The 10,968-nt window shown below is 46.9% G+C and overlaps 1 protein-coding gene across 1 annotated transcript; it reads right to left on the minus strand.

Annotated features, from left to right (window-relative positions):
- Nucleotides 1–5: 5 nt before the first annotated feature.
- Nucleotides 6–10,311, minus strand: C1S (complement C1s; the record flags this gene model as incomplete). Its single annotated transcript, XM_025401821.1, has 11 exons — nt 8,716–10,311; nt 7,929–8,136; nt 7,538–7,715; nt 6,223–6,348; nt 5,277–5,476; nt 4,571–4,724; nt 3,908–4,023; nt 3,419–3,497; nt 2,767–2,895; nt 2,015–2,089; nt 6–697 (listed from the first exon to the last, which is right to left on the minus strand). Coding segments are annotated over exons 1-11 (1,962 nt in total), but the record flags the coding sequence as incomplete, so codon positions are not given.
- Between the last annotated feature and the right edge of the window lie 657 nt (nt 10,312–10,968).

Raw genomic sequence — 10,968 nt, forward strand, 5'->3', positions numbered from 1 at the left:
CCCCAGGACACCAGGCCAGCTACATAGAATTTGGCCTTGTCATTGGGATCCTGTACAGCAAAGGCCCCACCACTGTCCCCTTTACAGCTATCCATGCCCTTCTCTCCTCCAGCACAGATCATGTTAGGAGTGAAAACATAGGCCCCTGCATCTGCTTTGGGGTTTTCCACTTTCACTTCTCTACACTTTCTTAAAGGAGCTACAGGTAACCTTGCCGCTTTGAGGCGAAGAGCGCGATCTCTCTTCTCTGTTCGGCCCCAGCCTGCGATCAGTCCCAGGTCCCCATCCATGAGGTTGTAGTCAGAAGAGGTGCCTGGTAGGCAGATGGGGGCGACGGTGGGTCCCATTTTCACTGGGTCTTTCAGCTGCACCAGTGCAATGTCATTATCAAAATTTGTTCGTGCTTCTGGGACTTCCAGCAGCTTCCATCCCGGATGAATAAACACACGCTCAGAAGTCAGCATCTTGGATTTTGCCAGCCGTGAGGTCTGCACTGAGGTGGACCCAACATACATTGTTGGCTCCTGGTTTCCCTCCACAACATGAGCTGCCGTCAGCACCCAGTACTCATCAATGAGCGCTCCACCAGCCCACGGGTTGTCAAAGAAGACTTGCCAGGGGAAGTTTTTAATATCTGCATCGGATCCGCCAATTATCCTCTGTTTTCCTTCAAAAGGTTCTCTGGGGACTCCACAGACTAGGAAGAAATAAAAAAAAAAAAACACGGGGAAGGAGCAAGAAATGATACTGGCTTCCTGCAAATCCTCCAACCACTCAAAGAATTTTACCTGCTAGGTTGCAGGGTTCTCTAGTACAAAATGGTCAACCCTATTTGGTCAACAAGTTCAATACCTGACCCACCCTGGTCTTACCTAAACACCCTGCTTTGCCGATGTCATAGCAGGCTCATGGCAGAGCTCAGTTAACCAGAGGCAGTGTGTGAATCACTGAGTCCAGATGCACTGGTGCCTCACGCTATCCACAGTGTGACCCACAGCCCCTCTGGAGGCAGGGGTCCCCCTTGCACCTCCCAACTCGGCATGTGAGGCCAGCGCCCAAACAAGAGCCAGGGCTGGAAACCCTTTTCTCACACAGATGGTGGAGGAGGGAAGCTTTCTGCCTTCTTCAGATGCCCAGATCAAACTTTAATCGCCTTCTTTACTGGAGTCCTAGTTGCACCTGAGTCCCTCCTAGTAAACCACAGGTCAGCCTAGGAAGTAGAGAGGGGGGTCCCTTCTTTGGCCTTGACCTCTCACTCCCAGTGACTGGTGCCATTACCATTCAGTTATACTAATAACTGAATTCAAGTGAAGCTGCTTACCTAAATCCCTTGCTAGACAGCCTGGAGGGACTCCAAGTTGAGCACAACAGGCTTTGGACTTAGACACACCTGGGCTCAAAGCCTGCCTTCGCAACTCGCTAACTCTGCGAACTTGCACCCACCCATTGACCAGTCAAATAAGACTAATGACACCTAGCTCACGGGGCTGTTACAAGGACATGAATGAGATAATAAACACAACAAATAAACTTGGTCTTTAGTTCTCAGTAACAACCAGGATGGTCTTCATCCTACTGGATTTGACCCAGCCTTCTGCTACCCAACTTTGATCTTCCTCGTTCCTTGAATTCCTTGATATCTTGCTGCCATATAAACTTTTAATATAATAACTAGGTTATTTAACTAGTCTTGTTTCCGGATGTTGATTACTCACTCTCAGTTTTCAGGCCCTGTTTTTAGCAGTTCTGTATCTTCTTGTTGCAGCTACATTACCAGACACCAACTGTCGCTGGCTGACGCTTATATTTCCTTGCAGTCGGCCTGGCTTCAGTGTAGCTGAGGAGGTTCCCCACAGCCTCGACAGCCCACGGCACAGTGCTACTGCCACCTCACTGAGCTGGACTCTGGCAGGCCACTGTTCAGTCCTTTCCCAAGAGGGTTACAGCTGCTTTCAGAAGGTGACTCCCATTCACCCATGCCTATCATCTCTCCCCAAGCCTCGGTCCTCCTTACCTGGAACGCATTTCGGCAGCTCTGGGCTCAGCGCCTCATTCACCCAGCTCCCATTACTAGCACAGTGATACTGCCCTGGAATAGCACAGAGAACACAGGCCACACTCACTACCGCATCTTCCCTCCCTCTTCCATTCCCCCACAGCCCGCCCCATTCCTTCAGAGCCTCAGCTCCTCTGGGATTCAAGTAGTAAATCAGATTAAATCAGCCAGAAAAAAAATATCTTCCTCCAAACAATCTCTCAGGCCTCTAGCCCACCAGGGGAGACAAAGGGAACATCTCCAAAGCAGAAGGAAAGAAGGCATTGGGAAAGTGGGAAAATAAAATACAAAGCAATGCAGAGAATGTATAGTGTCTCATCCAGCCCTTCATCTAGCACGACCAAAGCCTCTACATCAAGAAAGCCAGTCAGTGTAGCTTGCTGTCTTGAAGAGGGAGGCATTGCTCCTGTGGGTTTTACATGAAATAACTGGTCCAAAGGTGGGTAATCCCATGAAATGGATGTTGTAGGGGAATTCCTGCAGCAGCTGTGAAGCTGAGCTGGTGACCTCTATGATTCCCTGTGACTGGTGCTGCCCTGAGCCTGCCCTGCTCCATATGAAAACTGTATCTTTGGATGAAGCCAAGGGGATGAACAATGTCTGTCCTATCGCCTTCATTTGTCTCCAAACTCTCTCTGGCACAGACAGATTATGCTATTCACCCTCCAACACCTTCTCACTCTCTCTCTTCTCCAGTAGAAGAAACCTACCATTTCCTCCATTTTCCATGTAGTAATAGGGCTCCTCACAAGTGTAGCGGGTGACAGAACCAAACAAAGTGCTCTCTGGGTCTTCAACTTTACCATTCTCAATGGATTCAGGAATGCCACAGTCCACAGCTACCAGACGAAGGAAGGAGAGTGATGGTCAGGACAGCCACTTCCTCCAAGGAGGAGTCATGGGGCCAGTTTCATCCTCACTGCTTCCCCACCCCATATCCACAGGCACACCTGGGATGAACCTCCCCACACCAGCCTCTCTGTGGCCATCCTCCCCAACTGGCAATTCTCAGGTCTCTGGCCCACTGAGATACCAACTCAGATGGCCCCATGAAAGCCGTAGTGAAGAGCCTGGTTCTCAGTGATTGGTGAAGGCCCAGTGGAAGCCACAAATGCACCCACATGGGGCTATTAACTCGACCTATCCCATAGCCCCTTTCTTGGAAAGAAACTTGCTGATCTAGTTGGCCTGGGAACAGATTCGGGGCTGGACTAGAAAAGCCTCCATGACTGGCTTCCCTTCAAAAACCCAACCCACTCCCTCCATGCCTAAGAGGAAACCATGCATCTGAATTTGGATGTGCTGATCTTTCCATTCTCTCTGAGAGAAAAAGAAAGACTTCCACTTTGAAGAGACACGTACGTTGACATTTCAGTTTGGAATTACTCCACTTTCCATTGCTTTGACAAGTCGAATGGAAAGATGTTGCACCAACACGTCCCTGGAGAATAACAAACATCACCACTTATTTCTGAAGAGAGATATGGGAAACCAAAATCAAAACTGGAATTGATCTCTGGCCTTGGATCAATGAGGAGTCCTCACCACAAGAAGCTTGGGAACATCTTAGCAGACTGACCCAAAGCACCCAGGAGATGAGGCTGACAGACAGCTCTGCCCCAACGTGTCAACTCCCTTTCCCCAAGAAGACTGAAGGCAGAGAGAGAATGCCAAGCTGGCCAGGGAGCTCCATGACTCACAAGGGAGAACTACAGATCTTAAGCTGTCGTGTTTATGGGAAAGGCGTTATACCTTGATCACACACTTACGTTGGTAAACAACTGGACAATTTCAGTCTGCTCATCCTGATCTGGGGCCAGGGATTGGGGAGAAGCCAAGATGGTACTTTACCTCCACAACTTCAAACCCATCCAGACAGGTTATCCGCACCACATCTCTAAACACATATTTTGCCTTCGCAGGCTCCCAAACAGAAGTGGGAGTTTCTTCTTTAGGACAGGGGATTGCTTGAAAGAACAGAAGTTGGGGCAAGAAAAAAACGTTACTAAATAGTTGAAGACTCTCATTCTATTTACATCATTCTCACACTTTCTAAAATCATCCAGTTGTCCTCATTCCTGATGCTTAACATTCCAATACAGCAGATGTCTAAAATCATATGGCATTACCAACTAACCACCCCCAAGCTGTCTGCACTCTCAGGTCTAGTTAAAGGATTACTAGGGGTTGAGGCATTCCTAGCAACCATTGACTGGTTTAGATTTTCCTGAGGAAGTGAAGTATCTCAGGATACTATCAGAACAACAATCTATCTGTTTTTTAAATTATTGTTGCTTTGTTTTTGTTTTGTTTTAGAGACAAAGTTTTGCTCTGTTGCCCAGAGTGGACTCAGACTCCTACTTCCCGGACTCAAGGGATCCTCCTGCCTCAGCCTCCCCTGGTAGCTGAGATCACAGGTACTTCCATTGTGCCTGGATCATCTACCTGCTTTGATCCCACATTGTTTGGGGACTTTGGTATCACCAACCAAAGAGGTACTTCTAGGTTACTCACGATCTCCATGGTAGCGAAGTTTCCAGCCCTTGTTTTGCCCTGTTAGATCAGTTTGGAAGATGATATCAAGAACATTACTCTTGGTTTCAATATTTAGTGGCCCAGGGAATCCATGACCGCAGTAAGGACCAAATTGCTGATCTCCTGCAACAAACTGAACGAAATGATGAAATCAGAAGAGGGAAAGAACTAAAGGAAAGAGGTAAAATTGGAAGATGGGAGATAAAAATAAGAGAGGCACTGAATGTCACATAAAATAAGAAGAAGGAAAATAAGGGTCAGGAGAAAAGATAATTTTATCTTTAGGCTGAGTGCAGTGGCTCACGCCTATAATCCCAGCACTTTGGGAGGCTGAGGTGGGAGCATTGCTTGAGGTCGGGAGTTTCAGGCCAACCTGAGCAACATAGCAAAACCCTATCTCTGTAAATAAATAAATAAATAAATAAATAAATAAACAAACAAACAACAATAAAAATATTAGCTGGGTATGGTGGCACACGCCTGTGGGCCTAGCTATTCAGGAGGCTGAGGTGGGAGGCTTGCTTGAGTCCAAGAGGTCAACGCTACAGTGAGCCGTGCTTGCACCACTGCACTCCAGCTTGAGCAAAAGAGCAAGACCCTGTCTCAAAAAAAATTTTTCTTTGTCTTCAGGGAGAGATCTCTTTGTGTAAGTTGAGGGTGGGGGTATTAATCAACCGTCACGCACAACTAAACTGTCAAGGCAGTTTCCCTTTGAGTCAGCTGGTTCCACATCAAAATCTTCTCTCCGCACAGTCACCACCACTTGGAACCCTTCCTCCAGCCGGATCTGGTATTCACACCTTGAGTTCTCTGGATACGGTTTGGGATAATTGGGACTTGCAATCTCCCCAATCAGTGCAGTGAATACATCCCCACTGCAATTAACTAAGAGAGAAAAAGTGAAAGGGAGAATCAAATACGGCGTCAAACAAAGGAATTCCTGCACTATTCTATGATTCCTTCTCTCAGAAACTGACAGTTCTCCATTCAAACTAACCAGAGATCCCCGCCCTAACTGGAGGGATGCAGCAATTACACATGCAGTAGATATCAGCAGGAACACCCAAGTCCTATTAGGTTTCCATCACTCTGCTTAGGATGGAGCCTTTCCTGGTTATGAACAGCCCCCAGTAGACTCTTTACAGACATCTATCTCTTTTCTCCAATTAACTAACTTTACCCTGTAGTCTTATCTTCCTCCCTTCTTGTGGCTTCATCTCAGCTTATGAGTAACTAAGAATAGATGCCAATACTGAGTGATATAATGGACTCTGTGGACTCAGTGTGGGAGGAGGTTGAAAGGGGGGCGAGAAAACTGCACATTGGGTATAGTGTACACTGCTCGGGTAACAGGTACAATAAAATCTCAGAATTGACCACTAAAGAACTCATCCATGTAACCAAAAACCACCAGTACCCCCAAAACTACTGAAATTCTTAAAATAAATAAATAAATAAATAAATAAATAAACAAACAAACAAACAAACAAGTAAATTTTAAAATAAAAAAGGAATAAATGCCAAATGAAGGCTGGGCCTAACAGAAGTTGGAAGGGTGGACAAAGCCCTTTCTGGGGCCTCAGCCATTCCAAATCCCAGGGAACATGCAACCCTCTTAACACCAAGCTCACCTCCACAATTCTTCATGTCATCATGGAGGAAATATTCCGGGGGGCAGGAGCAGAAGTAACCACCAATGAAATTGTTGCAGAAGTGGCTACAAGGGGCATCTACAAAATCTGTGCATTCATTTATGTCTACAAAGAGTAGAGAGAGGCTGAGGTCAAGAACAAACACCAAGAAGGCAGAATGAGGTTAAACCTAAAACCATAAGGGTAAGAAAAAGTAGGAAAGGCCTGTTGCTTAAAGATCCCTCAAGGGATCGCATGTCGGGCCAGTATTATTCTATATTACTCTCCTGACATATGATTCCAGAGTTGAACCAGCTATAAGGGAGCTCGTGTGTGCGTGCGTGTGTGTGTGTGTGTGTGTGTATGTGACATAGCCTCACTCTCTCACCCAGGCTGGAGTGCAGTGGTGCGATCTCGGCTCACTGCAACCTCCACCTCCCGGGTTCAAGCAAGTCTCATGCCTCCACCTCCTGAGGAGCTGGGAACACAAGCACGCACCACAGACCTGGTTAATATTTTGTATTTTTAATAGATACAGGATTTCACCACGTTGGCGAGGCTGGTCTTTAACTCCTGGCCTCCAGTAATCCACCCGCCTCAGCCTCCCAAAGTGCTGGGATTACAGGCATGAGCCACCACGCCTGGCCTAGGGCGCTCTTAATGTCAGAGATCCTTGACTTTTCTCATGTACAGAGCGTTTCAGCTCCAGGGATGACGCTCTGCAAGGTAAACATCATGATGATGCCTTCTGCAGGGAGGAATCAGTACATTCATTGCTTTATATGATGTTGGTCCTTCTATCAAATCTAAACAATAGTTTGGCTTTATGAGATGTCCTAGCTTCATTTTAACCTGGAGAGAGATACAGAAGTACCCAGAATTTGAAGGTTTGAATGCCATATATTGAATGGGTTTAAATACTACACATTCCTCGTGTGATTCTTGGCAAGTTATTAACTTTCCTAGTCTATATTTTCTTCATCTTTATATGGAGCAAATAACACCTACCTTGAAGGGTTCAAGTGATGATTGTGTTAAAATAGGAAAAATCCCCGGCACATACCCAGTTTACAGTGGCTCTCAATAAATTACTGTGTATTATGTAATATGTGTTATTACCATTATCATCGTCACCACTAAGATGTGATCATGCATTTGAATTTCATAAAAGTGATTTATGGAGGGACCCAGGCCAAGTCAACACTTTTTGTATGAATTACAAACAGAATCCTCATTCAACGTGTTGCTCAGCGGATTTCTCACTTCTAATCTTTTAGCTGGGTCAATAAGGCACATGCAGAAAGGTGAGCCTTACCTGTGGCAACATAGTATGCAGCAAACCCCGTAAAACGCTCTTCATTGGAAAAGTCTGACTTAAAGATCACCTGGAGTTTGTTGTATGGGACTTGGAACTCTTCCACAATTGGAGAGTGGGGATTGTTACTGGTCCTCTGTCCACAGAGCCTCCCTTCTTCAATGTCTCCTGACATTATCTAAGAGAAGAGTCAACAGCAACAATAAAAAAGCTAGGAAAGGGTAATATTTTGGTATGGAGGTAAGAGAAGGGACAGAGAGAGTAGAACATTTATGCCCCTAGGACTTGACTTCAGTTCACTGTGAGTACAGGTGGCTCTCCCTCCCACATCCTTATTCCACTACCTCAGCCCTGGTCTTCTCTCTCTATTCTTTTCGTGCTTATAACATACCTGCACTGAGTCATACGCACAGTTCTCTGACAGCTCTATGTCCAGATGGGTGAAGTAGAGGTGAATCCCATACCCTTCAGGAACTTCTATGTCCCAAGATTTCTCTACCTCACTGGGGTATGCCTGAGGATAGTTAGGGGACAGGATCTCCCCATACATGGTAGGCTCAGCATAAACCCATGCCAAAAGGGAAAACAGGATAATGCACCTGAAAAAAAAGAGGCATAGATTGGCGGGTGACCCAGGCACTAGTAGCCTAGGACAGAAAGCGCTATTTGTCAGAGGCAGAAGAAAGAGGGAAGAAGATAGAGGTAGTCAGTCGGTCGGCCATGGGGGAGAATCTTAGGTCGGAATAAAGAAAAGGCCCAGGTCAAACCAAAACCCAGGCTTCAGATAAGAGCCCCCTTTTTTTTTTTTTTTTTTTTTTCAGACAGGGTCTCACTCTGTCGCCCAGGCTGGAGTGCAGTGGTGCGATCTCAGCTCACTGCAGCCTTGACCTCCTGCGCTCAAGTGATTTTACTACCTCAGCCTTTTGAGTAGCTGGGACCACAGATGACATGCACCACACTGGGCTCATTTTTTTTTTTTTTTTTTTTAATAGAGACAGGGTCTCCTTATGTTGCCCAGGCTGGTCTCAAAGTCCTGGGCTCAAGCAATGCTCCTGCCTCGGTCTCCTAAAGTGCTGGGATTGTAGGCGTGAGCCATCATGCCTGGCCCATGAGCACTTTTCTTGAGAAGATGAAGGGAATAGAGTCTGTGTAACCTCTGGAGACCCTTGATGACTTACCACATCTCTGGCGATTCGTCCGCCCTGGTGAGCTGCCTGTCTCTTGGTCCTGGCTTTCTGGACCTCGGGACTTTGGAGCCTAAGGGGTGGCAGGCCTGGCTGTATTTGTCTGACAAACACAGGCACCTTCTTTGGTGGTGTGGCGTCACCTGGGGCTCAGTGTCACCTTCAAAGGGATAACACACAGGTTAAACAGCGCCATATCACCAACATCGCCGCATGGCACCGGGCCCCTCACACCCCCCTTAGTTCAACTTCAACTAACTTTCTAGACTATAACTAAATTGTATCCTTCCCTCCTTGCTTCTCTGGACTTTCTCCTAATTTTTCTCCAAAGGAATCGAGTACTTTCTCCCAGTTTTCTTCTTCCTCTGTTGTCCTCCACCAGCCCCACCCCGACGGTATCAGTCTCTCTCCTGCCCTCAAGAACAATGCTCCCATTTCCACTCGGGTTTTCAGCAGTCTTCGCGCATCATGACCATCCATCTAGGACAGCCCCTCTTCTTTAACCATGATCTCCTTATCTCCTCAAGCAGCCCTGTCTGCTGTTTATCATTGCGTGCATCTCCGTTGATGCTCCCAACGCCCACGGATGGAGGCAGGAGCTTCTTTCACTAGGGGAAGTCAGGGGCCTTGGAACAAGCAGTCTGGGAAGGAAGTGCTGCCCCACTGAGACAGGGTTGCGTGAGGAAGGAGAAAAGGGACAGCCAAATGACAAGGAACATAAACACTTCCTACATTCGTTTTCCAGAGTTTCTTTGGGGTTTGTCCCTGCTGCCACCCCCGCTCCCCTGCCAACTTACTGAAAATATAAGCTATCTCCCCACAGTTCCTAGTAAAGTCTTGCTAAAACTGCTTTAACCCTGAAAACAGTGGTAGGTAAGGGGGTGAAGTAGGGGTGGATGGGGTGAGCCTAAGAGAAATAGGTTGCCTATATTCTGCCTTTTTTTTATGTTGCCTTTGTCAGCCCTCTATCACTGCCCCAAGCCCTCCTACGTGAAGTTCTCTGCCTTTCTTTCTTCCTGCATCAAAGCTCTGCTCGTCGTTTGTCAGGATTTTACCTTCAGAAGCTGGTAGGAGCAAGTGGGTCAGTCCCCTGTCTCCGGCCAGTGGGCATGCTGGGCAACCCCTCCGGCCCCCGGGGACAGCGGCACAGGGCCTTGACGCTCCCTCTGCAGGGACCTCCGGTCAGCCTCCCTGTCCGGGTTCTGTTCCTAAGAGTGTGCATGTCTGAAATTCCCTGATCTAAACAGAGGGGGCTGGGAGCCCATGACATAGGGAAAGAGTAACTCAGCCTTGATCTTGGAGCTCCCTCTGCTTTTGAAACAAGGATAGCATCCTCCTCCCAGGCCTGAGAGGCCTCTATCCAGGGCTCCAAGCGGGAAAAGAGGAATGGGGAATTTCACCGATTGCTTAATGCTATTTTTCAGCCAAAGGGCGTGTTTCTGAGTTTTCGGGGAAGTCAGGTGATTTGTGGGAAAAGGCGGGGATTGGTACCAGGGGAAAAAACCAAACCCAGAAAGCCCAGCCCTCCAAATGTGTGTGAATCATGAATTAAGAGAAAGTAGTTATCAGAAATGCAAGTCATCTCTGCTTTAAAGCAAATGTAATGGTTGATAATGACTTACACCGAGACCCAAGGTGGTATAGCGTGAGGCTTCCTCTTCATAACGTCCCTCCACATCCCTTCCAAACATCAAAATTCTACCCCCCAACTGAACCCCTTTTCAGATCAAACCCAGAGTCCCTTATCTATAACCCTTGGAGCCAGCTGTGTTTTGAAATTTTATAGATTTTTTAAGGCTATGTAGTCCATGGACCCAGTATTAGGTAATATCTCCTCCTCTTCCTCCCTTTATGGACCAGGATAACCCCCTATTAACAAACATTAAGATTTCTGCAGCTAAACAGATTGATCTGATGGTAAGTGGATAACTAAAGATGACAAATTCCATCAGTTCGGGTCAGGTTTTGCTGCCAAATTGAGTTTTAGTCCCAAACTTGGAAACAAACAAACAAAAAACGATAGCCAGGTGTTGTGACACACACCTGTAGTCCCAGCTACTCAGGAGGCTGAGGCACGAGGATCACTTGTGTCAGGGAGGTCGAGGCTGCAGAGGGCACCATTGTACTCCAGCCTGGGCAACAGAATGAAATCCCATTACAAAAAAAAAAAAAAGAGAGAGAGAGAGAGAGACTTTGTTTTCAGAGTCCTTTGGATTTTTTTTTTTTTTTTTTTTTTTTTTTTTTTTT

Source organism: Theropithecus gelada, chromosome 11 (assembly GCF_003255815.1).
Source record: "Theropithecus gelada isolate Dixy chromosome 11, Tgel_1.0, whole genome shotgun sequence".
NCBI classification, from domain to species: domain Eukaryota; kingdom Metazoa; phylum Chordata; class Mammalia; order Primates; family Cercopithecidae; genus Theropithecus; species Theropithecus gelada.